Genomic DNA, 24,063 nt, shown 5'->3' on the forward strand with positions numbered 1-24,063 from the left:
AATTATCTGGAGGTCTCATTTCTTGGAATGAAAGTTTAGAGTAATTACAACTACAGATTTTTCGGGAACTCTCATCAAATATTCAACTACTGCCACTGCTAGAAGACTTACCATTCAAAGTAAATGTTCTAAGTTTTAAGATACAAGGCATTGCCTGATTCTTCCCATTAAATGTAAAACTACTAGATAATTGAGAGGGGCCAATATGAGGCATTTTCACCTTCCAAATTCTCCCAACCAAGTTTTTGAGAAAAGAAAATGCGGGGGAAAAAAAAAATAAGGGTGGCTATGAATGGCCCAAGGCTGGGCAGCACGTGAAAAATAAGTCCTCTCCATCTTCATTTTAAGAGTGAAATTCAGGGGCGCCTGGGTGGCGCAGTCAGTTAAGCGTCCGACTTCAGCCAGGTCACGATCTCGCGGTCCGTGAGTTCGAGCCCCGCGTCAGGCTCTGGGCTGATGGCTCCGAGCCTGGAGCCTGTTTCCGATTCTGTGTCTCCCTCTCTCTCTGCCCCTCCCCCGTTCATGCTCTGTCTCTCTCTGTCCCAAAAATAAATAAAAAAACGTTGAAAAAAAAAAAAACAAAAACAAGTTGGCTTGAGATTATAAAAAAAAAAAAAAAAGAGTGAGATTCAGAATGTTAGTCCTGTTCTGAGGGAAGCCAGAGAAGCAATAAAAAACCAAGAGTTGATCACTCCGCCAGCAAACTTCGAATACAGTTAAGCTGTACGTTCAAAACATGGCTGGTATTCTTTTCCTTTAATCTCATAGGGTAAAAAATTTTAAATACCACAAAGGAGAATGAATTTCTACCCCTCAAACCCACTTCCATGTTGGGTTTTTTGTTTTTGTTTTGAGTGAGCGAGCACGTGTGCACATACAGCAGAGGAGGGGCAGGGGGATGGAGAGAAACTTAAGCAGGCACCATTCTCGGCGCAGAGCCTGACGTTGAGTTCTGGCTCACCACCGTGCGAGCACGACTTGAGCCAAAATCAAGAGCCAGAGAGGCTACGTTGGAATATTTAATAGTAATTACTGGCATCCTTTCCTCACTTTTTATATATAAGTAACTATCACAGAAAACCACCAGTCTGCATTATTAATTTCTATGAAATTAAGCATTTCTTTAAATGCAGCTTTCCCCCAACAAAAACGGAATCATAACTATAAAACATTTTTACTTGACTACATTTTTCATTTACTACCTTCTTAGAGGTAAGGACATACTCTACCTCTTTTTTTAAAAATACTTTATGGATAGTTCTATTTAACCCATCCCCTGTGAAAGGCCACTTAGATTTCCAGTTTTTATTAAACCAATCAGCGTTCATGTTTACTTTTTAAAATAAAAATACAGCAACTAGCCTTATTAATTAAAGGATATTCATTTCAAGGTGCCTGAGTGGCTCAGTTGGTTAAGTGTCCAACTCTTGATACAGCTCAGATCACGATCTCACAGTTGTGGGATCGAGCCCTGCATCAGGCTCTGTCTGCACTGATGGCATGAAGGCCGCTTGGGATCCTGTCTCTCCGCCCCTCCCCAGTATGTTCACATGTACGCTCTCTTCCACAAAATAAACTTTAAAAAAATTAAGGATACTCTGTTTCATGGTAACTTGTTTCATTAAGCTGAAAGCACACAATTGTGCCAAAAGCCACACACAACCTTAAAAGATCAATGTTTAGTTGTACTGTATATAAAATGGGCTATTTTTATTGGCTGTGAGACATAAAATACTGCGATATGGATTTTACCTGTGATATATGTGAATGGGTTCCCTTTATTTTGCTTTCTTAGGCAGACTTAGGGGTAAAACGTCCACACTGAGATATCACCTCCAGGCAAGTTCACCAAACCCAGCCACAGGTGACGGAGAAGGTTTTGACTGACATGCATTCATCGGATGGCTTCCACCATGAAGTCTCTGATGAGGTAGCAAGGCAAAAAAGTGAAATCTTTCTCCCATCTTCTTAGGATTCATCAACATATCATACCCCTGAAGTAACTGCTGCCTGGATGGCTCATCTGATTTGTCTGCAAGAACCTGAAAGGAAAAACTTCTTAGAAGAAATAACCAGAAGAATTCCTAGTTACATGCAGCAACACTCATGACTGTTAGCCACTCAGTAAAGCACTACTTAAGATGGGATTTCTGATCACCTGCCTCAAGAGTCATGGGGTGCTCACTAAAAGCCTAGGTTGCTGGGGCGCCGGGGTGGCTCAGTCGGTTAAGCGTCCAACTTTCGATTTTGGCTCAGGTCATGAGATTGAGTCCCGTGTCAGACTCTACACTGAGCATGGAGCCTAGGATTTTCTCTTCCTCTCCCTCTACTCTCTCATAATAAAATAAAAAATAAAAATTACTGGGGGGGCGGGGGGAACGTAGGTTGCCAAGACCCAAACCTGTGGATTTGTAGGTTTAGCAAATATTCCCAGGTGGTTTGATCTACCGATAAACACAGTCAAGTTTTCTTAACAAACACGAACACCATTTCGAAGTCTTAAATCTACCTCACACAGAGACGCAGGAACTTACAAGGCTCCCCCGCCACAACAGGCGATCTGGTTCCACCATGCCCTACGATAGCAATACCAAGCATCTGGCTAACAATAGGAGCACTGAGGCCAGACGTACTTATTATTTTAAAGGTTTTTTGAAATACTACAAAATTTTTTGTTTCAAGTTTTTATTTGAATCCCAGTTAGTTAACACATAGTGTAACATTAGAAATACTACAAAATTGAAATATTTAAGATGGTGAAATAAATCATTACCTTCAGCCGGACATCAATGCCCATGTTTTTTAAAAACGTCTGTTGTTTTATTGGACCCAGAGAAGCTACTTTTCCCTCTGCCATTCTGCGCAAATAACTGAAGTCCACATCAGCTGTTAGGTCTGCAGTTCCCGGGGCGATAAGGACATCATGAAGCTTATGGCCACAAAATCCCTTGAAAATAATTTTAAAATGATGAATTTTTGTCCTTTTGTGGTTATCAAGATTAAGGAAATGCTATCATTTTAGTACATTTTACATAACAGCTGTTAAAAAAAAACGTAGCCTGAATCAGTGGTTTCCAAACTCTTAAAACAGCACCCTTTCTTCAAATGACATGCTATGTGGAAAACCCAATATAAAGTGCTGCCTGGAGTGCCTGAAGATGCTGCCCACAGTGATGGAATAGAGAAGGACAATTATAATACTATAAATGAATATTCATGACAAAATAATGTGATATTACAATGCTAGCCACTGTAGAAGCCAAAGATAAAGATCTTCAATGAGTTTCAAACCTAAAAACTTAATAGAGCACGCCCATTAACTTTTGAGAAGTCATCTTGCTGAATTATACGTACTCTGAAGGTGTCTGTCTTAGTCCCATCATGACCATAATCGGCAATCAGCGCAGCCCCTCCAGTCAGCGCAATGCGTTGAGAAAGTTCCTGAATAATTACACCAGCTTCAGGACACACTTCCACGTGATCCCTCGTTTCATCACTCTGGTAAAGGAACAGCTGCATCAAAATGCATCACTGAAAAGAACGGTTTCCTTAGGGTTTTTCTATAATGAGCATTTCTTGGTTACAATACACTCCTTCTCAATACGCATTATGTTGTCCACACTCAACTTTCCACATGACGTCCTCTTTATTATATGGAACTCCCTAGTGCTTTGATGCCGTCCACTAAGTTTACAAAGATATTTTAATTTTAATCCCTCTTATAAAAAGGCATATGCCTCCCAAACCCCTAGATGGCTGGTTCATTATAGTTTTATTTATGGTGATATTATGCTCGTAATTCATATAAATATATTCCCCTGGGCTGAATGCATGGGAAAGGAATTTTTGTCTGCCTAGAATAGTGCCTGGCAAATAACATGCTCTAAAATTTGTGCTGAAAGAACAAATGATATAAATCCAGTATAACAAGATAGACCCTAGCAAGTATGTTTTGATACCTTCTTTTAGGGCAAAAGATACTCCAATGATATGCCCTCTGTCTAGAAACCTCAGCTCATGACCTTGTACCTGAGGCCGCAATTTCCCAAGATATTCAACTATTTACTAAGGGTCCTTAATAAGTGCCTAATAGTCTAGATGATTCTTTTGATGTTTATTTATTTTAGTGCCCATTAGTCTAAAAAGTGAAATGACAGTATTAGAACTTGTCAACTTGACTAGTATATATGACATTACACTAACTCCTGAGAAAATGGGAAAAAGCGTTGGTCTTTATTATGAAAACCTGTATTAACTTTTGCTCCTTCGTAATATACTCTTAAAAATGAAGTTTTGGGGTGCCTGGGTGGCTCGGTCAGGCCCACGTCATGATCCTGCACTTCTTGGGTTTGAGCCCCACGTTGGGCTCTGTGCTGACAGCTCAGAGCCTGGAGCCTGCTTCAGATTCTGTGTCTCCCTCTCCCTCTGCCTCTGCCCCTCCCCTGCTTGTACTCTGTCTCCCAAAAATAAATAAATATTAAAAAAAAAAAAAAATGAAGTACTGACCTGCCCTGATCTTGCCTCTAATGGCACAGAGCTAACAGGTATGGAGTCACACACACTTAGCAATTGAGTCTCTGCTCTTCGTACTGCTTACTAGAAACAAGTTACTTCAACTTGGAGTGCTTCCTCATCATGTACACACAAGGCTTATTGTGAGGCTTAAATCAAACAATAAAGCACTTAGCCCTCAGCTTTATTATTATTTTTTTAATGTTTATTTTTGAGAGAGAGAGAGAGAGAGCACGTGCCCACGCACGAGTCGGGGAGGGGCAGAGAGAGAGGGAGACACAGAATCGGAAGCAGGCTCCAGGCTCTGAGCTGTCAGCACAGAACCCAACGCGGGGCTTGAACTCATGAAGTGCAAGATCATGACCTGAACTGAAGTTGGACACTTGACCAACTGAGCCACCCAGGTGCCCCATCCCCCAGCTTTATAAAATACATTACTGTGGTTGAACTGTAGCCCCATGAGATTAGCCACTTCAGGCATAAACTGACACCTCGGGGTGCTGTGGTGACATACCTACCATCTTCGACCACTCTTCAAGATGGCAGATTCTGTCACCATTTGCCCCATTCAGATGAGAGGGAAAGTCATCGCTCCCTCTCTCGTGAGTACCACTCACTCAAGTCAAGAACTGAAAACAATTGTATCTCCCAGGAGCAGGGGGTTAGCTCTTGGTAGCTATGAATTTGCTTCTCACTCAGGTAAAAGTGGGCAGCTAGAATATGGAAAAACAGAAATGCCCCCAAGCACTCAGGTTGCTATTTGAATTTAATTATGCTCTGGAAAAAAAAAAAAAAACAACTTAATTGATAGGTTCATGTTTAAAAGCTCCTGTGATTTTGAAACAAGTAACTTCTGAGGAAAAAGTACTTAGTTATGGCCCAAAAAGTAGACCTTTTTACAACATGCAATCCAAAACCTAAACATTCCTCACAAGTATAGGGTTTTTTGAACCCTAAACACAAGAATGGCTCTTGTGATTACTCCTCGAGGGCAAAAGCAGCAGCAGCACATGAACCATTTTGGAAGTGTAGAATGAAGCTTACATAATCGTCTGAGAATTAAATGAGAAAATACAGAGTCACATATACAAAGTACTCATTAAACAGTTGTTGCATTACTGTACCGTCAGGTAGGCAATACTATCACCGCGTGGTAGGGAAGTGAGTGAAGGGAGAAGGTGAAGAACTTGCAGAGTAAGCGCTTACTAACTTCCCTGTTACGTTAAGGTCACGCACCCAAGAAAGGATTTTACCCCAGGCTCCTGACTCCTTACCTCTGCACTTCCCACTCATAAAATGCACCGCATATGTTATGAGCAAATCTCTCCTGGCCCCTGTAAAACAGTAACTCAGAAAACAAGACTATGAAGATTCGCTTGGTATTCCTACTTGTATGAAGACTTCCGCTGGGGTGACACAAGGCGCCAAAACAAACCGCAGTTTATCAGAAGCTTGGGGATCAACATCGATGAATACTTCTCGCCATCCTTGCGGAGTTTTCTAAACACAAAATAACACATAAAAACTAATTCTTACAAGTTTTTTCCTCAAAACCGCCTCCCAAAAATAACTATTAATTTTCTCCTGCCATATACAAGATAGATGACTAACATTTACAAAGGATTTTACCACTTAAAATCACTTGAAGGCATTATTTCAATTCCTTCAAACAGTAAGACGGACAGATGAAAACTACTAGTATTGGTTAGATAAGTGATGGAGCTGAAGACAAACTAGGCAGCATGGAAAGTGCCCCCTAACATGGAAAACAGACTCTGAAGGACTAATCAAAAGCTTTTGCTAACAAATCAACGCATGCTCTTAGCCTTAAAAATTACCAGGACACATACATTACCACCAAATCTTAAGTCTGCTCACTTCAGTTTCAATGAGGAAAAATTTTAATCTTTGGATATCAAAACTATTGGCTAAAATGTAATCCTTCCTTGCAATAAAGCCATTTACCATGTTATATTCTCACATATCTTTGTCCTTGGAAAAATAAGCTTTTTTATTGAAATTCAAATTAGTTAACATACGGTGTAATCTTGACTTCAGGAGTAGATTCCAGTGATTCATCTCTTACCTATGACACCCAGTGCTCATCCCAAAAGGTGCCCTCCTTACTGCCCATCCCCGATTTAACCCATCCCCCCCACCTCCCCTCCAGCAACCCTCCATTTGTTCTCTGTGTTTAAGAGTCTCTTATGGGAAATAAACATTCTTAATAGTTATCCGAAGACAATTAAGATTCTACTTAACCTTTTACTTTTGCTTTTCAATTATTTATATTCATCAGAATTCCAAACAGAGTTAACTTTAACAGTAATCAAATACCATTCACGTTTATTCTTCCAACATAAGGTCCTTTGTTATTCAATTATAAATATGACTTTATCCCGTCAATACCTGAAACTTATGCACAGGAAGAACATCGAAAAATTCATGCGCAAGATAAAAGCTGTACCCTATTTAAAAACAGAAGGAAAAAATAGTTTCAGCATTAAGGCAATATCTAATCGTTCTTTTGAACAGCAACAAAAGAAAGCGCCTAGCGGATCGAGCAGGAACCTGAGGTGGCTTCCACAACCATCGCTACCAGAGAATCATCCACCTCAGGCACTGCTTTGCCTACTCGGAGAACACGCTCAAGAACAATTACTACCGTCCTCATTTTCCACATATCCGGACCCGACGGCCAAAACATCCCAATTATAAATTTAACCCTTTATTCATCACAGGGCATGAAAGAAATTAGAACCCAAATTTGTTAGCTAAAAGAGGCTTTGGACTTCCTAAAATCATCTGAGACAGCTGAGCCCAGGACTCGCCGAGGTGGCTTGCCAAGGTCAGAACACCACTTTAGGTGGGAGCAGAGGTCCATCAACATAGTGGATGGTCCCTGCCGAGTGCAGGAATTTTCCCACCTCTCTGAAGGTAAGCAAGGATGTTCAAAAGATGAGACAGTTAAACTCAAACCACCTAACTCTGCTTCCATCAGTCCCCACCGCCTTGGACTGCTTCAGCGTCAGTGCTATCTTAGGGGTCAGGAAAAACTTAAAGGTACAATAGGGATCTATCTACATTTTTGTGTAAAACCATATGAAAGGCATTTCTCCTTATTGTTAGGCATGTTATTTTTTTAATACAATGCTACTTTCTAGAAACAAATTTGCTATTCCCTATGAGTAAGGGTCCTGGTGGCATCACGTCAACGTACTATAGTGCTCTACACGTTTGTGGTCGCCTATCATCGCTGGGATGGGTGGTAATCAAAATTAGCTCATCACGCAGTGTAAACTAATTACCTTTTGGAACATCTTGCAGATGTCGGTACCAGGAAATTGGAATCCCAGATTTAGTAACACCTTTCATATATGCGGGGGATCCAGGATTTCGCTCTAGAGGGACCTTCTCTTCAGTCAGTGTTAATGCTTGAATCTCACTCAGTTTTTCGCTCACCTCTACCAGATGTATTGAAATGTCACAGTTTTTCAGCACAGATCCCAGCTGACTGAACACCTAAATACAAAAAGAAAGAAAAAAATGGCAAAATACAATGTGTTGAGTAGATTTTAGGTTTTCTAACCATTTCCCTTAACACTTTGCTCATGTCACAGAAGTAAAATTTGGTTTCAGAGGAACTTCACACAAGCCACTCTCCAGCAGTCCGTGAGATTCATAAGCTATCAGTTATTACAGTCTACGTGAAAGACGAACAATGCACAATTTGGTTTCCTAATGAGAAAAATTAGAATTAAGACTAACAAACATTAAAGATTTAGCATCCAGTAAATAATCAGACTAGGGAGTCTAAAGAGAACAAAAACATGAAATGTATATATCCCCCTGATTTTATGAAGCTGCTATGTCTATGAAATAATCTCATCTTTGAGATGTTTCAACTGTGTTCTCAGGAAATCAAATTCGAAGGGCACTAAAAACTTGACAGTTTAACTTCGCAGTTCTTTCAATTTTTAATTTTTTTTAGCCACACACATTTATAACTGTTGTAAACATGAACAAAAAAGGAGTACACTGATATTTTATCAATATCTCAATGCTAAAAATTCAATGCCAAGGCATAAAGTACACCAATAGTATTTTTCATTTGAATGTAATTTTCACTGCTGATTTGCCTCCTATTTTTGAGATCTGAATAAGCAGGTATAGGCTAATAATAAGACAATTTTTCCAAATTTCGTTTGGAAATGAAACTACAAATGGAAAACTTCCCAAGAGAAAAATCCTTCAGAAATTATGATCAAAAAATGAAAACAAGTCTGTAATTATGTCTTTGTCCATTTTCTTAACATTCTTTTAAATTCTTTAGCTTTTTAAAGTTCTTAGGACTTGATCTAAAGAAGCATCCTGTATGCATTTTAAGAGCTGTGGGCTTGATTTTTATTGTACCTGAAACAAGACAATATTATTTGAGAACCTTATTAAGCATTTTGTATTCAAATGACTTTGCCAATTTAAAGCGATAAAATAGAACACTGGAAACCTAAAACAGTGGTTCATTTCTTTTACCCCCAAATATGATATAATCAGGATTATCTGTCAGATGTTATACGTTTTTTAAAATCCTTTGATTCCAAATTTCAAGCAAAAATCATACTGCATCAAGACATTCAAATGTATACTGAATATGTGTTTTTGTTTTTAAAAGCCTAATGGATTCCAAAACAGTGTAACTACAAAAGTTTAACACACACAATTACTTACCATGTACTATAAACAATATTCCTCCTCTTTAGTGTTTTTACAAAACATTAGGTAGAGTGCTAGAAACAACAATACATGGAAAGATACCGCATCTTTGGTTAAAGTGGCACGACCCTTCCCTTCGAAAACGTGTCCTCCCTCACCCTCAGATGCCACCACCATCATTTCCTGCTTTTTCTTTATAAATGTTCCTAATTGCATTTGTATCACCAAACACAAATTGTTGAATGTTGACATTTGGGGATTTTATATAGATACAATCATATGATCCGGATTCTTTTACAAATTGTTATTTTCACTCACAAGACACTGAGGTCCATCTGAGTGTTGTGCATTCTGCTGTGATTTCATGCAGTTTCACAACCCTTGATGTTCCACTGTATGTCTGACTGTACCACAATTTATTGATCTATTTTCCCATTGATAGGCATCTGGGTTGTTTCCATTTTTTTTGCTCTTCTAAACAATGCTGCTGTCTTCTTGACCATGTTTCCTGGTACACATCTGCACTAGCTCCTGTAGGGCACACGTCTAGCAGTACAAGTGCTGCTGGCTCATACAGTATAAGTTACTGTGACGTTAGCAGACGATGCCCACTAAGCACATCTCAAAGTGCTTACCCCAAATTACACTCTTACAAACAGTGTCTGCGAGTCCCCATTGCTCCCCATCTCTCCATCTTCAACAACCCTTGGTGATGCCAAATGTGCTAATCTTGGACACGGTGGTATCTCACTCTGATTTAACTTTCATTTCCTTGACTACCAATCAGTCTGAACATCTTTTTGTTTTTACTGCCCGTGAGGACTTCCTCTTTCATGAAAGGCCTGTTCACATCTTTAGCCTGACTTTTCTATTGAGTTATCTGTCACCTTCTTAATGATTGAAAGGAATTCTTCATGTATGCTAACTACCAGTTCTTTATGTGTTGCAAATAACTCCTCCCAGTTTGCAGCTTGTCTTATCACTCTCTTTATGTGTCTTTTGAAAATTTTTTTTAATGCTTGTTTATTTTTGAGAGAGAACCAGAGCATGAGCGGGCGAGGGGCAGACAAAGAGGGCTCCAGGCTCTGAGCTGTCAACACAGAACCTGACGCGGGGCTGGAACTCACAGAGCATGAGATCATGACCTGAGCTGAAGTCGGACGCTAAACCAACTGAGCCACCCAGGCGCCCCTACAGTGTCTTTGAAGAATAAAAAATTCCTAATTTCTTTAAAGAACAATAATTTCTTAAATTTAATGTAGTGGAAATTATCCCTCTATTCATCTTTACCTTTATGGCTTCTACCCTTTATATAATTCACAAATTCTTTTCCCACCTAGAAGACAAATAGATTCTCCCATGATGTCTTCTAAAGGTTTTAAACTTTTCCCTTTCACATTCTCCCCTACCCTCACTTTTTAGATTACAAACAGACAACAATAAGTAATGATTCATTATATCATTCTGACATTGTATTTTAGCGGAGAAAGAGGAGGTAAGGAGGGAGGACCGAAAGCCACTGAAGTCAATGAAGTTTGCAAACAAATCAAAAGAACAAAGGTTCAGGCAAGTACACGAGACTCTGAAGACGTTCCTTTTATTACTTACCCTCAAAATATCTCCCGAGAGGGTACCCCTGCCTGGGCCCAGTTCCACCAGTTGGAAAGCTGCATTTTTTCCAGTGGCCATCCATTCACTAATGAACCATATGCCTAGCAGCTGCGACAAGGAAAAAAAAAACTATACTGAAATATTATAGCATAAAAGTATATAAAACTCCAAGGAAATATGCCAGAAAGCAAAATATTTGCCAACGACCACATGTCATTTACTATGTACATATATGTATGCACACCCAGAAGCCTCATGGAGGCGGCATTACAAAAGACACCACTTAGGAAGCCTAGTAACAGAGCACCATTAAAAGGCAGCCCCACTGTAAGAGGTCCCCTGACACAAGGAAGAGGCTAGCACTTCCAGAAAGGTGCTGCTGTTGGGACAGCAGACAGACATATGAAATAAGATGATGCCATTTCTTTACATTCATATGACTGATACGATTACATGGCTTTTTAGGCACAATTACCATTTTTAATACCTGGATTCCACTTCCTTTTGTGTACTACTTCTATTTCTAAATTCATCGGGGGTTTTTATGTGGAAATCAATGAACTGGAACTCCTGAAGAGAATTGAAAATTTGTGAGGGGGGTTTCCACTGGAACTACGGTACAACCACAGCAGGGTGGGGCCTGAGAGCACATCTCGCCCCACGAACTCCTCAGGGTTTTGCAACTTTTCTCCCTTCACTTTTCTCTCTCTCTTTTCTCTATTATTCTGTATTCCTCCAGCATACAAATGATTAAAAATTAAAACTTTTGATGAATCACAAAAGCAAAGGTGTAAAACACTACTTATTACAGAAGAATACAACAACCTGATCTGCTCTCAAGTGTTTGTGATACTAGCTTTTTTAATTAATGTTTGTTTTGAGAGAGAGAGAGAGAGAGAGAGAGGCGTGCAAAGACAGAGGGACAGAGAATCCCAAGCAGGCTTTTTTTGCACCTTTAGCACACAGCCCAACACAGGGCTCGAGCTCATGAACTGTTAGATCATAACCTGAGCCAAAATCAAGAGTCAGACACTCAACCAACTGAGCCACCTAGGCGCCCAGATATTAGCTTCTTTCATAGTTGAAATTGACGATTACCTCCCCAAAGATCTGACTTATTTCCGGTGAAGTAATGAAATCTCCTTTTTCTCCTAGCATGTCACGATACACGTAATATCCCTGAGTAAAAAGAGAAAGTGGAGAAAACGGATTAACTTTCAAGTAAGTTTTGTAAAACACGCCTCCAGAATCTTACATAACGTATACAATAACATAATCATTTGGTAAGAAAGTTCCGTCTTCTAAATAAACATGATAAGCACAGTGACTTGATTTAAACTTTACACAGCACCAATCACATTGCAGAACTATACTATCCCAACATGACCCCTCCTTGACCATCAAGGCAGAAGCCAGCCACACAAGGGATATCCCTGGAGCATCTGGTTCTGGTGACCAGGGGAGACCGCACATAAGGTACCACAAGACCTGTTTTACACAAGGCCACTACTTTCAAGACCAAAAGATGTAGCTGGTTTAACAAATACATATATACAAACACAGAAAGTGAAACAAAATGAGGGGACAGAGGACTATGTCCCAAATGAAAGAACAAGGCAAAATCACAGAAAAAACAGCTAAATGAAACTCAGATAAGCAATAACCCTAATAATAAAGAGTTCAAAGTAATGGCCATAAAGAAACTCAGCAGGCTTAAGAGTGAATGAATGCAGTGAGAACTTCAAAAGAAGATAGAAAATATTCAAAAAGAACCAGTCAGAGCTGAAGAATATAATAACTAAAATGAAAAATATCCTAGAGGGACTCAACAGCAGATTAGAGGATGCAGGACAGATTAGTAATCCAAAAGGGTAATGAAAAGCAAACAAACTGAAGACCAAAAAGAAAAAGAATTTAGGGGTGCCTGGGTGGTTCAGTTGGTTGAGCATCCAACTTAGGTTCAGGTCATGATCTCACAGCTCGTAGGTTTGAGCCCCACATCGGGCTCTGTGCTGACAGCTCAGAGTCTGAAGCCTGTTTAGATTCTGTGTCTCCCTCTCTCTCTCTTTCTGCCCCTCCCCTGCTCGTGCTCTGTCTCTCTCTCTTTCAAAATAAATAAACCTTTAAAAAAAAATTTTAAAAATGAGAGTAAGTTAAAGGAATTCTGCAACATCTTCAGGCATAATAGCATTCACATTATTAGGAATCCCAGAAGGATGAGAGAGAGAGGTTGGCGAAAATCTTATTTCAAGAAATAATAGTTGAAAACTTCCCTAATCTGAGGAAGAAAGCAGACATCCAGGAAGCACACAGAACACCTAACAAGACAAACCAGGGAGGTACACAACAAGACACATAATAATTAAAACCGCATAAAGTAATGATAAAGACAGTCTTTTCTTTCTTCATTTTTTTAAAATCTTTATTTTTGAGAGAGAGAGAGACAGAGTGAGAGCAGGGGAGGAACAGAGAGAGAGGGAGGTGCAGAATTCGGAGCAGGCTCCAGGCTCCAAGCTGTCAGCACAGAGCCCAATGTGGGGCTTGAACCCATGAACCATGAGATCATGACCTAAGCTGAAGTCAGACACTTAACCGACTGAGCTACCCAGGTGCCCCGATAGAGACAGTCTTCAAAGCAGCAAGAGGGGCCCCTGGGTGACTCAGTCAGTTAACCATTCGACTTTGGCTCAGGTCACGATCTTGCATTTCATGACTTTGAGCCCTGTATTGGGCTCTGTGCTGACACTTCAGAGCCTGAAGTCTGCTTTGGATTCTGTGTCTCCCTCTCTCTGCTCCTACCCAGCTCATTCTCTCTTAAAACTAAACAAACATTTAAAAAAAAATTTTTTTTTTAAAGAAGCAAGAGAAAACTGTAACATACAAGGGAAACCTCATAAGGCTATGAGCTGATTTTTCAGCAGAAACTTTACAGGGAACAAAGGAGTGCTATATTAAAAGCACTGAAAAGAAAAGACCTACAACCAAGAATACTCTACCATGCAAGATTAAAATTCAGAATAGAAGGAGAGACAAAGAATTTCCAAAACAAGATAAAGGAGATCATCATTACCAAACCGGCCTGACAAGAAATGTTAAAGAGAGGGGAGGAGCCAAGATGGCGGAAGTGCATGGAAGCTTTTTGCGTGTCCCGTGTCCACGAAATACAGCCAGACCAACACTAAACCATTCTACACACCTAGAAAACTGATTGGATTAACACAACAATCTGCACAGCCTGAACCACAGAATTCAGCAGGCACACGGTGTGGAGAGCTGAACTTGGGAAGCGAGAAGCCGCGAAAGGTAGGGAACCACTTTTGCGGGTGGAGAGAGGACGGAGACCGGGGGCGGGGGGGGGGGGGGGGGGGGAGATACGGGAAAAGTATCTAAAAGCAGCTAGAGGAAAAAGTGAAAAATTGGAAACAGCCGCAGGGACTAAATTAAAAAGGGAGAAAGGAGAGGGTTTAAATTCCATTAAGACTGTAAACAAGGGGAGCACAAAGGCTGCAACTCAGCCGCTCAATACCTGGCGGTGCTCTGGTGGGAAGGACCCCGGGAACAGAGTGGGGTCCAGGAGGTTCTCGGGCCACACAGGGAAAAGTGGTTCCACTGATGAAAGGACATTTGGTAGAGACTGTTGAAGCCACCTGGTCCCAGTAGACCCCAGAAGGCAGCCACATTCGCTGGTGCTGGGGCAAGGCCATTGAGAGTGAAGCCTGGTGCCAGATGTGTGTTGTGATTTTCCATAATCCCTGAAATGCTGCTGCTACACTGTCTTGCGACCATGTTCTGGGACGGGCTTGCACCTGGCTGCAGCCTCAGGACATCGGCAGCAGCAGGGTACAGCAGGCATTCCTGGGTGCAGATGACGTTCGGCCATTGCTCATTCGGCTATTGCTTGGTGAGACCATCCCGCAGAGGGGCAGAATGGGTCAAAGCCACAGTCCTTCAGAAGTAAGGGGCCAGGGAAAACAGCTGCATCTGAGACAAAACTTGGGAGAGAGGTACTGCCTAGGGCCTGATCATGGAGAGTGAAAAAGCGGGGAGTGGACAAGAGCTGAAGACAGAGGATGGGTGTGCAATTGCTGATCCGGGAGAACAGACTGGGTAGCTGGGAGGCACCATTTTCTCCACTCCCGCGCATGCGCATATGCACCTGCAAGTGCCGCAACAATCCACCCCAGTATGCTAGCAGCGCCATCTAGTGGAGAGCAGAGCTGTTACACTGAGCCCCACCCAACTGGGCCAACCTTGCTCTTCAAGAACACAAGTCTCACCACCGGCTTAATTTATGGACTATAAAGAGCTACATAGACTGACTTCTAGGGGAAAATGAAACAATTTCAGTCCTATTTCAATCTGTTAGCAGGTTCATCTATTCAATTTTCTTTCTTTTTCTTTTTCTCTTTTACAATTCTTTTTCTTGAATACAGAAAGAGAAAAAACTCATTTTTATTTTCAATTCTTATTAAAAATATCTTTCTTTAATTTTTATTACTATATTTTTTACTTTTGTGTAAATTTTTTCAAATTCTATTTTACTTCCGTCATTTTAGTCTACTTCAGTGTATTCATACAATCTTTCAAATTTTTATACAATCTTTTTTCTTTCTTTTTCTCTTTTCCATTTCTTTTCTTTTTCTTGAATGCAGAAAAACTTCATTTTTACTTTCAATTTCTATTAAAAATTTTCTTATTTAATTTTCATTACTATATTTTTGGCTTTTATGTAAATTTTTTCAAATTCTATTTTACTTCCACCATTTTATTTTAGTCTACTACAGTGTATTCACTTTTTCAAATTTTCAAACGATTTTTATTTTTTCTTTTTCATTTCTTTTTTCTTAAATACAGAAAATGAAAAAAATTCATATTTATTTTTAACTTTTATTAAAAATATTTTAATTTTTTTTCCTATATTCTTGATTTTTGTGCATATTATTTCAAATTCTATTTTACCCCCATCATCTCATTTTAGTCTACTTCAGTGTATTCATTTTTTCAAATTCTCAAACGATTTCCACCCCCCCCCCCTTTTTTTTCTCTAATCTGTCAAACCACTTTCAACACCCAGACCAAAACACACCTAGGATCTAGCATCATCTATTTGATTTGTGTGTATGTGTGTGTTTTTAATGTTTAACTTCAATATTTTTTTAATTTTAATTTTTTTAATTTCAATTTTTCTACCTCATTAATTCCTTTTCTCCCTTCAAAATGACAAAACAAAGGAATTCACCCCAAAAGAAAGAGCACGAAGAAACACCAGCCAGGGATTCAACCAACACAGATACAAGCAAGATGTCTGAACCAGAATTTAGAATCATGATAATAAGAATACTAGCTGGAGTCGAAAATAGATTAGAATCCCTTTCTGCAGAGATAAATGAAGTAAAAAAATAGCCAGAATGAAATTAAAAATGCTTTAACTGAGCCGCAATCATGGATAGATGCAGCGGCGGCAAGGATGGACAAGGCAGAACAGAGAATCAGCAATATAGAGGTCAAACTTATAGAGAATAACGAAGCAGAAAAAAAGAGGGAGATTAAGGCAAAAGAGCATGATTTAAGAATTAGAGAAATCAGTGACTCATTAAAAAGGAACAACATCAGAATCATAGGGGTCCCAGAAAAGGAAGAGAGAGAAACAGGGGTAGAAGTGTTATGTGAGCAAATAATAGTGCAAAACTTTCCTAACCTGGGGAAAGACACAGACATCAAAATCCAGGAAGCACAGAGGACTCCCATTAGATTCAACAAAAACTGGCCATCAATAAGGCATATATATCATAGTCAAATTCACAAAATACTCAGGGAAGGAGAGAATCATGAAAGCAGCAAGGGAAAAAAAGTCCCTAACATACAAGGGAAGACAGATCAGGTTTGCAGCAGACCTATTCACAGAAACTTGGCAGGCCAGAAAGGAGTGGCGGGATATATTCAGTGTGCTGAATCAGAAAAATATGCAGCCAAGAATTCTTTATCCAGCAAGGCTGTCATTCAGAATAGAAAGAGAGATAAAAAGTTTCCCAGACAAACAAAAATTAAAGGAGTTTGTGACCATTAAACTAGCCCTGCAAGAAATTTTAAGGGGGACTTTCTGAGGAGAGAAAAGACGAAAAAAAAAAAAAAAAAAAAAAATATATATATACACACACACACACACACACACACACATACACATACACACACCAAAAACAACAAAAGATTAGAAAGGACCACAGAACACCACCAGAAACTCCAACTCTACAAGCATCAAAATGGCAATAAATTCATATCTTTCAGTACTCACTCTAAATGTAATGGACTCAATGCTCCAATCAAAATACATAGGGTAACAGAATGGATAAGAAAACAAGACCCATCTATATGCTGTTTACAAGAGACCCACTTTAGACCTAAAGACACCTACAGATTGAAAATAAGGGGATGGAGAACCATCTACAATGCTAATGGTCAACAAAAGAAAGCTGGAGTAGCCATACTTATATCAGACAAGCTAAACTTTAAAATAAAGACTGTATCAAGAGATGCAGAAGGGCATTATATCATAATCAAGGGGTCTACAGAGCAAGAAGACCTAACAATTGTAAACAGTTATCTGCCAAATGTGGAAGCACCCAAATATGTAAATCAATTAATCACAGACATAAAGAAACTCATTGATAGTAATACCATAATAGTAGGAGACTTCAGCACCCCACTCACAACATTGGACAGATCACCTAATCAAAAAATCAACAAGGAGGGGTGCCTGGGTGGCTCAGTCGGTTGAGCGTCTGACTTCAGCTCAGGTCATGATCTCGCAGTTCATGAGTTTGAGCCCCGCATCGGACTCTGTGCTGACAGCTCAGAGCCTGGAGCCTGCTTCGGATTCTGTGTCTCCCTCTCTCTGCCCCTTCCCCACTCATGCTCTGTCTCTGTCTCCCAAAAATGAATAAATGTTAAAAAAAATTTTTTTTAAAAATCATCAAGGAAACAATGGCTTTGAATGACACATTGGACCAGATGGACTTAACAGATATATTCCGAACATTTCATCCTAAACCAGTAGAATATACATTCTTCTCCAGTGTACATGGAATGTTCTCCAGAATAGACCATATACTGGGACACAAATCAGCCCTAAGTACAAAAAGATCGAGATCATACCGTGCATATTTTCAGACCACAATGCTATGAAACTCAAAATCAACCACAAGAAAAAATTTGGAAAGGTAACAAATACTTGGAGACTGAAGAACATCCTACTAAAGAATGAATGGGCTAACTAAGCAGTTAAAGAGGAAATTAAAAAGTATATGGAAGTCAATGAAAATGATAGCACCACAACCCAAAACCTCTGGGATGCAGCAAAGGCGGTCATAAGAGGAAAGTATATAGCAATCCAGGCCTTCCTAAAGAAGGAAGAAAGATCTTAGATACACAACCTAACCTTATGCCTTAAGGAGCTGGAAAAAGAACAGCAAATAAAACCCCAAACCAGCAGAAGACAAGAAATAATAAAAATTAGAGCCAAAATTAATGCTATCGAAACCAAAAAAACAGTAGAACAGATCGATGAAACCAGAACTAACAAAATTTGATTAACAAAATTCTTTGAAAGAATTAACAAAATTGATAAGCCACTAGCCAGTCTGATCAAGAAGAAAAAGGACCCAAATAAATAAAATCAAGAATGAAAGAGGAGAGATCACAATCAACACAACAGAAATAAAAACAATAATAAGAGAATATTATGAGCAATTATATGCCAATCAAATGGGTAATCTGGAAGAAATGGACAAATTCCTAGAAACATATACACTACCAAAACTGAAACAGGAAGAAATAGAAAATTTGAACAGACCCTTAACCAGTAAGGAAATCGAATTAGTAATCAAAAATCTGTCTAAAAACAAGAGTCCAGGGCCAGATGGCTTTCCAGGGGAATTCTACCAAGCATTTAAGGAAGAGTTAACACCTATTCTCTTGAAGCTTTTCCAAAAAATAGAAATGGAAGGAAAACTTCCAAACTCTTCCTATGATGCCAGCATTACCTTGATTCCAAAACCAGACAGAGACCCCACTAAAAAGGAGAACTATAGACCAATTTCCCTGATGAATATGGATGCAAAAATCCTCAACAAGATATTAGCCAACCGGATCCAACAATACGTTAAAAAAATTATTCACTACAACCAAGTGGGATTTATACCTGGGACGCAGAGCTGGTTCAATATCCACAAAACAACATGATTCATCACATCAATAAAAGAAAGGATAAGAACCTTTCAATAGATGCAGAGAAAGCACTTGACAAAACACAGCATCTTTTCTTGATAAAAACCCTCAAGAAAGTAGGGATAGAAGGATCATACCTCAAGATCATAAAAGCCATATATGAACGACCCAATGCTAATATCATCCTCAATGGGGAAAAACTGAGAGCTTTCCCCCCAAGGTCAGGAACAAAACAGGGATATCCACTCTCACCGGTGTTGTTCAACACAGTATTGGAAGTCTTAGCCTCTGCAATCAGACAACACAAAGAAATAAAAGGCATCCAGATCAGCCAGGAAGAGGTCAAACTTTCACTCTTTGCAGATGGCATCATAGTCTATATGGAAAACCCAAAAGATTCCACCAGAAAACTGCTAGAACTGATTCATGAATTCAGCAAAGTTGCAAGATATAAAATCAATGCACAGAAATCAGTTGCATTCCTATACACCAACAATGAAGCAACAGAAAATCAAGGAATCGATCCCATTTACAGTTGCACAAAAAAACCACAAAATACCTAGGAATAAATCTCACCAAAGAGGTGAAAACTATAGAAAGCTTATGAAAGAAATTGAAGAACACACAAAGAAATGTAAAAAGATTCCATGCTCCTGGATAGGAAGAACAAATATTGTTAAAATGTCGATACTATGCAAAGCAATCTACATATTCAATGCAATCCCTATCAAAACAACACCAGCATTCTTCACAGAGCTAGGGCAAACAATCCTAACATTTGTATGGAACCAGAAAAGACCCCGAGTAGCCAAAGCAATCTTGAAAAGAAAACCAAAGCAGGAGGCATCACAATCCCAGACTTCAAGCTATACTACAAAACTGTAATCATCAAGACAGTATGGTACTGGCACAAGAACAGACACTCAGATCAATGGAACAGAATAGAGAACCCAGACATGGACCCACAAACGTATGGGCAATTAATCTTTGACAAAGCAGGAAAGAATATCCAATGGAATAAAGACAGTCTCTCCAGCAAGTGGTGCTGGGAAAACTGGACAGTGACATGCAGAAGGATGAACATGGACCACTTTCTTACACCATACACAAAAATAAACTCAAAGTGGATGAAAGACCTCAATGTAAGACAGGAAGCCATCAAAATCCTCGAGGAGAAAGCAGGCAAAAACCTCTTTAATCTTGGCCGTAGCAACTTCTTACTCAACACGTCTCCAGAGGCAAGGGAAACAAAAGCAAAAGTGAACTACTGGGACCTCATTAAAATAAAAAGCTTCTGCACAGCAAAGGAAACAATCACCAAAACTGAAAGGCAACCGACAGAATGGGAGAAGATATTTGCAAATGACATATCAGATAAAGGGTTAGTATCCAAAATCTACAAAGAACTTATCAAACTCAACACCCAAGAAACAAGTAAGTCAGTGAAGAAATGGGCAAAAGACATGAATAGAAGCTTCTCCAAGGAAGACATCCAGATGGCCAACCGACACATGAAAAAATGCTCCACATCACTCATCATCAGGGAAATATAAATCAAAACCACAATGAGATACCACATTACACCTGTCAGAATGGCTAACATTAACAACTCAGGCAACAACAGATGTTGGCGAGGATGTGGAGAAAGAGGATCTCTTTTGCATTGTTGGTGGCAATGCAAGCTGGTGCAGCCACTCTGGAAAACAGTATGGAGGTTCCTCAAAAAAACTAAAAACAGAACTACCCATGACCCAGCAATTGCACTACTAGGCATTTATCCACGGGATACAGGTGTGCTGTTTCAAAGGGACACATGCAACCTCATGTTTATAGCAGCACTATCAATAGCCAAAGTATGGAAAGAGCCCAAATGTCCATCAAAGGATGAATGGATAAAGAAGATGTGGTAAAAAAAAAAAAAAAAAAAAAAAAAAAAATGTGGTATATGTATTCAATGGAGTATTACTTGGCAATCAAAAGAATGAAATCTTGCCATTTACAACTACATGGATGGAACTGGAGGGTACTATGCTAAGTGAAATTAGTCAGAGAAAGACAAAAATCATAGGACCTCACTCACATAAGGAATTTAAGAGACAAAACAGATGAACATAAGGGAAGGGAAACAAAAATAATTTAAAATAGGGAGGGGGACAAAACAGAAGAGACTCATAAATATGGAGAACAAATTGAGGGTTGCTGGAGGGGTTGTGGGAGGGGGGATGGGCTAAATGGGTAAGGGGCACTAAGGAATCTACTGAAATCATTGTTTCACTATATGCTAACTAGTTTGGATGTAAATTTTAAAAAACAAAAAATTAAATTAAAAAAAAAAGAAAGTAAATCCTAGGAGTTCTCATTACAAGAAAAAAATTTTTCTCCCTTTTTGTTTCCTTTCTTCTTAATGTATCTACATAAGGTGGATATTAACTGAATTCACTGTGGTAATGTCACAACGTGCAAATCAAGCCATCATGCTGTACCCCTTAAGCTTATACAGTGACGTACATCAATTATTTCTCAGTAAAAATGGGGGGGAAAAAAGAAGCTAATGCAAATGGTGTAATTTTTATTCCCATCCAAGGTCACAGCCCCCTGTTTCTATTCAAGGATCCCTAGGTTAAGAAACTCTACTTTCAAATGGTAGCTACATTTGTGGTGAGCATAGTATAAGGTACAGTCATCGAAATCACCATGTTGTACACCTGAAACTACTGTGACATTGTATCAACTATGCTCCAATTAAAAAAAAAGGTTTAACAAATTTTAAATAAAAATTAAGGCTGATTTAAAAAAAAAAAAAAGCCTCTACTCTAAATTCAAAGAGTTTCCTTAAGGCTTAATCCAGGGTAACCTTCGGTTCTCTAAATATATTATTTCAGATTCCTTGGATTTTAACACCATCCATACGCTGGTGAACAAATTAATATATGCATATCCAATCTTTCTCAAGAACTCTAGACCCTTACAGCCAGCTGCTCACTTGCTGTCTCCGCCTGGATGTCATCACCAATATGCATCAAATGCACCTCCTGATGTTCTCCCCTTGCACTAACACAAAAGTCTAAATTCCAGGAAAGCCTTGAATGAACTGGCTCCTCCCTCAAACTCATCTACTTTCCTCACCATTACCTGCCACCCCCAGTCACCACCCACCAGCCATACTGGTGCCTTTTTTTTTCTCTGTGAATGCCAAGACATTGGCCAGCTCCAAAACTTTGTACTTCCCCTTCCTCCATCGGGGACTCACTCCCAGTTCTTTGCCAGGCTGGCCCATCTCAACCATCTGGCCTTTCCTGGCCACCTACCTACCAAGGGAACTTTTACAACCCCTACTCCCACTGCACCACTTATTTTCAACCCCACCAACCTGTTGAGGTTTTTTTTTTTTCTTCTTTTCCTTGCCTTCAGAAGCACTTGCAACAATTTATAATTATCTTGTTTCCTTATTTATAGATCATTTCCTCACTAGAACATAAGTGCCATGTTCCACTGTCCACTGCAGTATTCCCAGTGCCTAAGATAGTGCCTGGCCCTTTTGGAGCCTGAATCAATGATGAATGAACCCTCACTCTAACACACAGAATGTTTGTTCTAAAGTTTCTCCCTATGTGAACTGTTGGTATGTGGTAGCACTGAGTACAGGTATGAAAGGATCCCTGCCTTCACCACATCCAACAGCAATAGGCCAAACAAACCCCAGAAGTCCAGATTTCGTATTTCGATCCACCAACAGGTAAAACATTCTAAACCAAAAGGACCCCAGCTTTCACCAAGTGGCTTTGTTGAGCAGAGAAGGAAATCCAGGACAGAGAGCAGGGGTAGTGCTTAATCCTTGAAGCGTAAAGACCTAGACCTTCCATTCCCAAAAAGGAAACCCAGAATATGCTTCCAATGCCTGCTAATGCCATCCCAACACAGACAATACTCCAGGACTAAATTCGTAATTCCAGATGCCTATTGTAGATTTCCACTTAAGTCCCGTCTGCACTTCAGGTTCATATATTGGATTGAATTCTGTCCTTTCTCTCCCTCTTAAAGAGGCTACTGCTCTTTCTCCTTCTACATTCCCTTCTCCCAGAGAAATGATACCACCAGCTACCATCAATCAGCCCAGGTAGGAAAGACGTCCTCATTTCCTAAATTCAGTGGGTTACACTGCCTCCTGAACAGCTTTGGAATTCGTTCTCCCTTCTTTATGGCACTGCCACTGACTTGTTCCATCCCTAACCACCTGACACTAATTCTCCATCTCCAGGTCTGTGGGAGTGGCTCTTCCCCTGCAGAAGGCACCACCGCTGCCTGGACTTGGGGCTTCCCTGTGCACACCCCTCCTAGCTCACACCTCAAGGCCGCTAGAGCAGGGCCTGGTCCTCGGGCTCCCCGACTGGTACCTTGGCGGGGTTGGTCAAGACCTCCTTCATGTACTCAGCCACAGTGATGGGGCCAGTTGCTTTGATTTTGTACACAAGATGCCGCAGCATTGGTGTCACCTGGTTTTCTGCCGGCTCTCTCCCGGAACTGAAGTATTTCCCTCTCCAAAAACAGGGAATGACTGCGAAAAACAGTTAAACGGGACCATGAAAAAAATCTTAGTTTCTCTGCAAGTGCAAGCAGCCTGAGTGCTTCCGAAGCAGCTGCGTTAACTCTTAACCTCGCACGAAGCAAGCCCACCAGGCGCCGGCAGGAACGCACAGTGCCCGCGACCAGCCATTTGGGGTCTGAGGCTGGACTCGTCTGCACCTCAAAACCCCCAAGAGGCGTCCTGCACCCCAGGAGCGCCCAACTGAGGAAAGCACCCCAGACAGTCTCTACCGCAACCGGGGCTCCGGCGAGGCGAACGCTTACCCGCGCGAGCCGCGGAGCACAGCGGCCCCACGCCTACCCTTGCAAGGACTCTCATGCCGAACTTCGCAGGCTGCAGCGCGCAGTCCCAGGGTGTGGAGTAAAGCCATTTCCGGGAGAGGGCCCGCCCCTGAAGGAAGTACGTCACTCAGGCAAACG

General features: G+C 40.3%; 1 protein-coding gene across 2 annotated transcripts; it reads right to left on the reverse strand.

Moving 5' to 3' along the window:
* Window positions 1-1,742: 1,742 nt before the first annotated feature.
* NDUFAF7 (NADH:ubiquinone oxidoreductase complex assembly factor 7) lies at window positions 1,743-24,042 on the reverse strand. 2 transcript variants are annotated; one of them, XM_019447403.2, is made up of 10 exons: window positions 23,945-24,042; window positions 23,454-23,614; window positions 11,935-12,015; window positions 10,834-10,944; window positions 7,821-8,034; window positions 6,922-6,980; window positions 5,902-6,012; window positions 3,355-3,498; window positions 2,774-2,947; window positions 1,743-2,042 (listed from the first exon to the last, which is right to left on the reverse strand). In XM_019447403.2, exons 1-10 carry the CDS (start codon window positions 24,012-24,014, stop codon window positions 1,830-1,832), a joined length of 1,338 nt encoding a protein of 445 aa, XP_019302948.2. In that variant the 5' UTR covers window positions 24,015-24,042; the 3' UTR covers window positions 1,743-1,829. The 2 variants fall into 2 exon arrangements, with proteins under 2 accessions (XP_019302948.2, XP_019302959.2); XM_019447414.2 differs by having other exon boundaries at window positions 23,908-24,024.
* Window positions 24,043-24,063: the final 21 nt, after the last annotated feature.

The sequence above is a fragment of the Panthera pardus genome, unplaced genomic scaffold (assembly GCF_024362965.1).
Source record: "Panthera pardus isolate Hobbes unplaced genomic scaffold, ASM2436296v1 HiC_scaffold_26, whole genome shotgun sequence".
Lineage (NCBI taxonomy): Eukaryota > Metazoa > Chordata > Mammalia > Carnivora > Felidae > Panthera > Panthera pardus.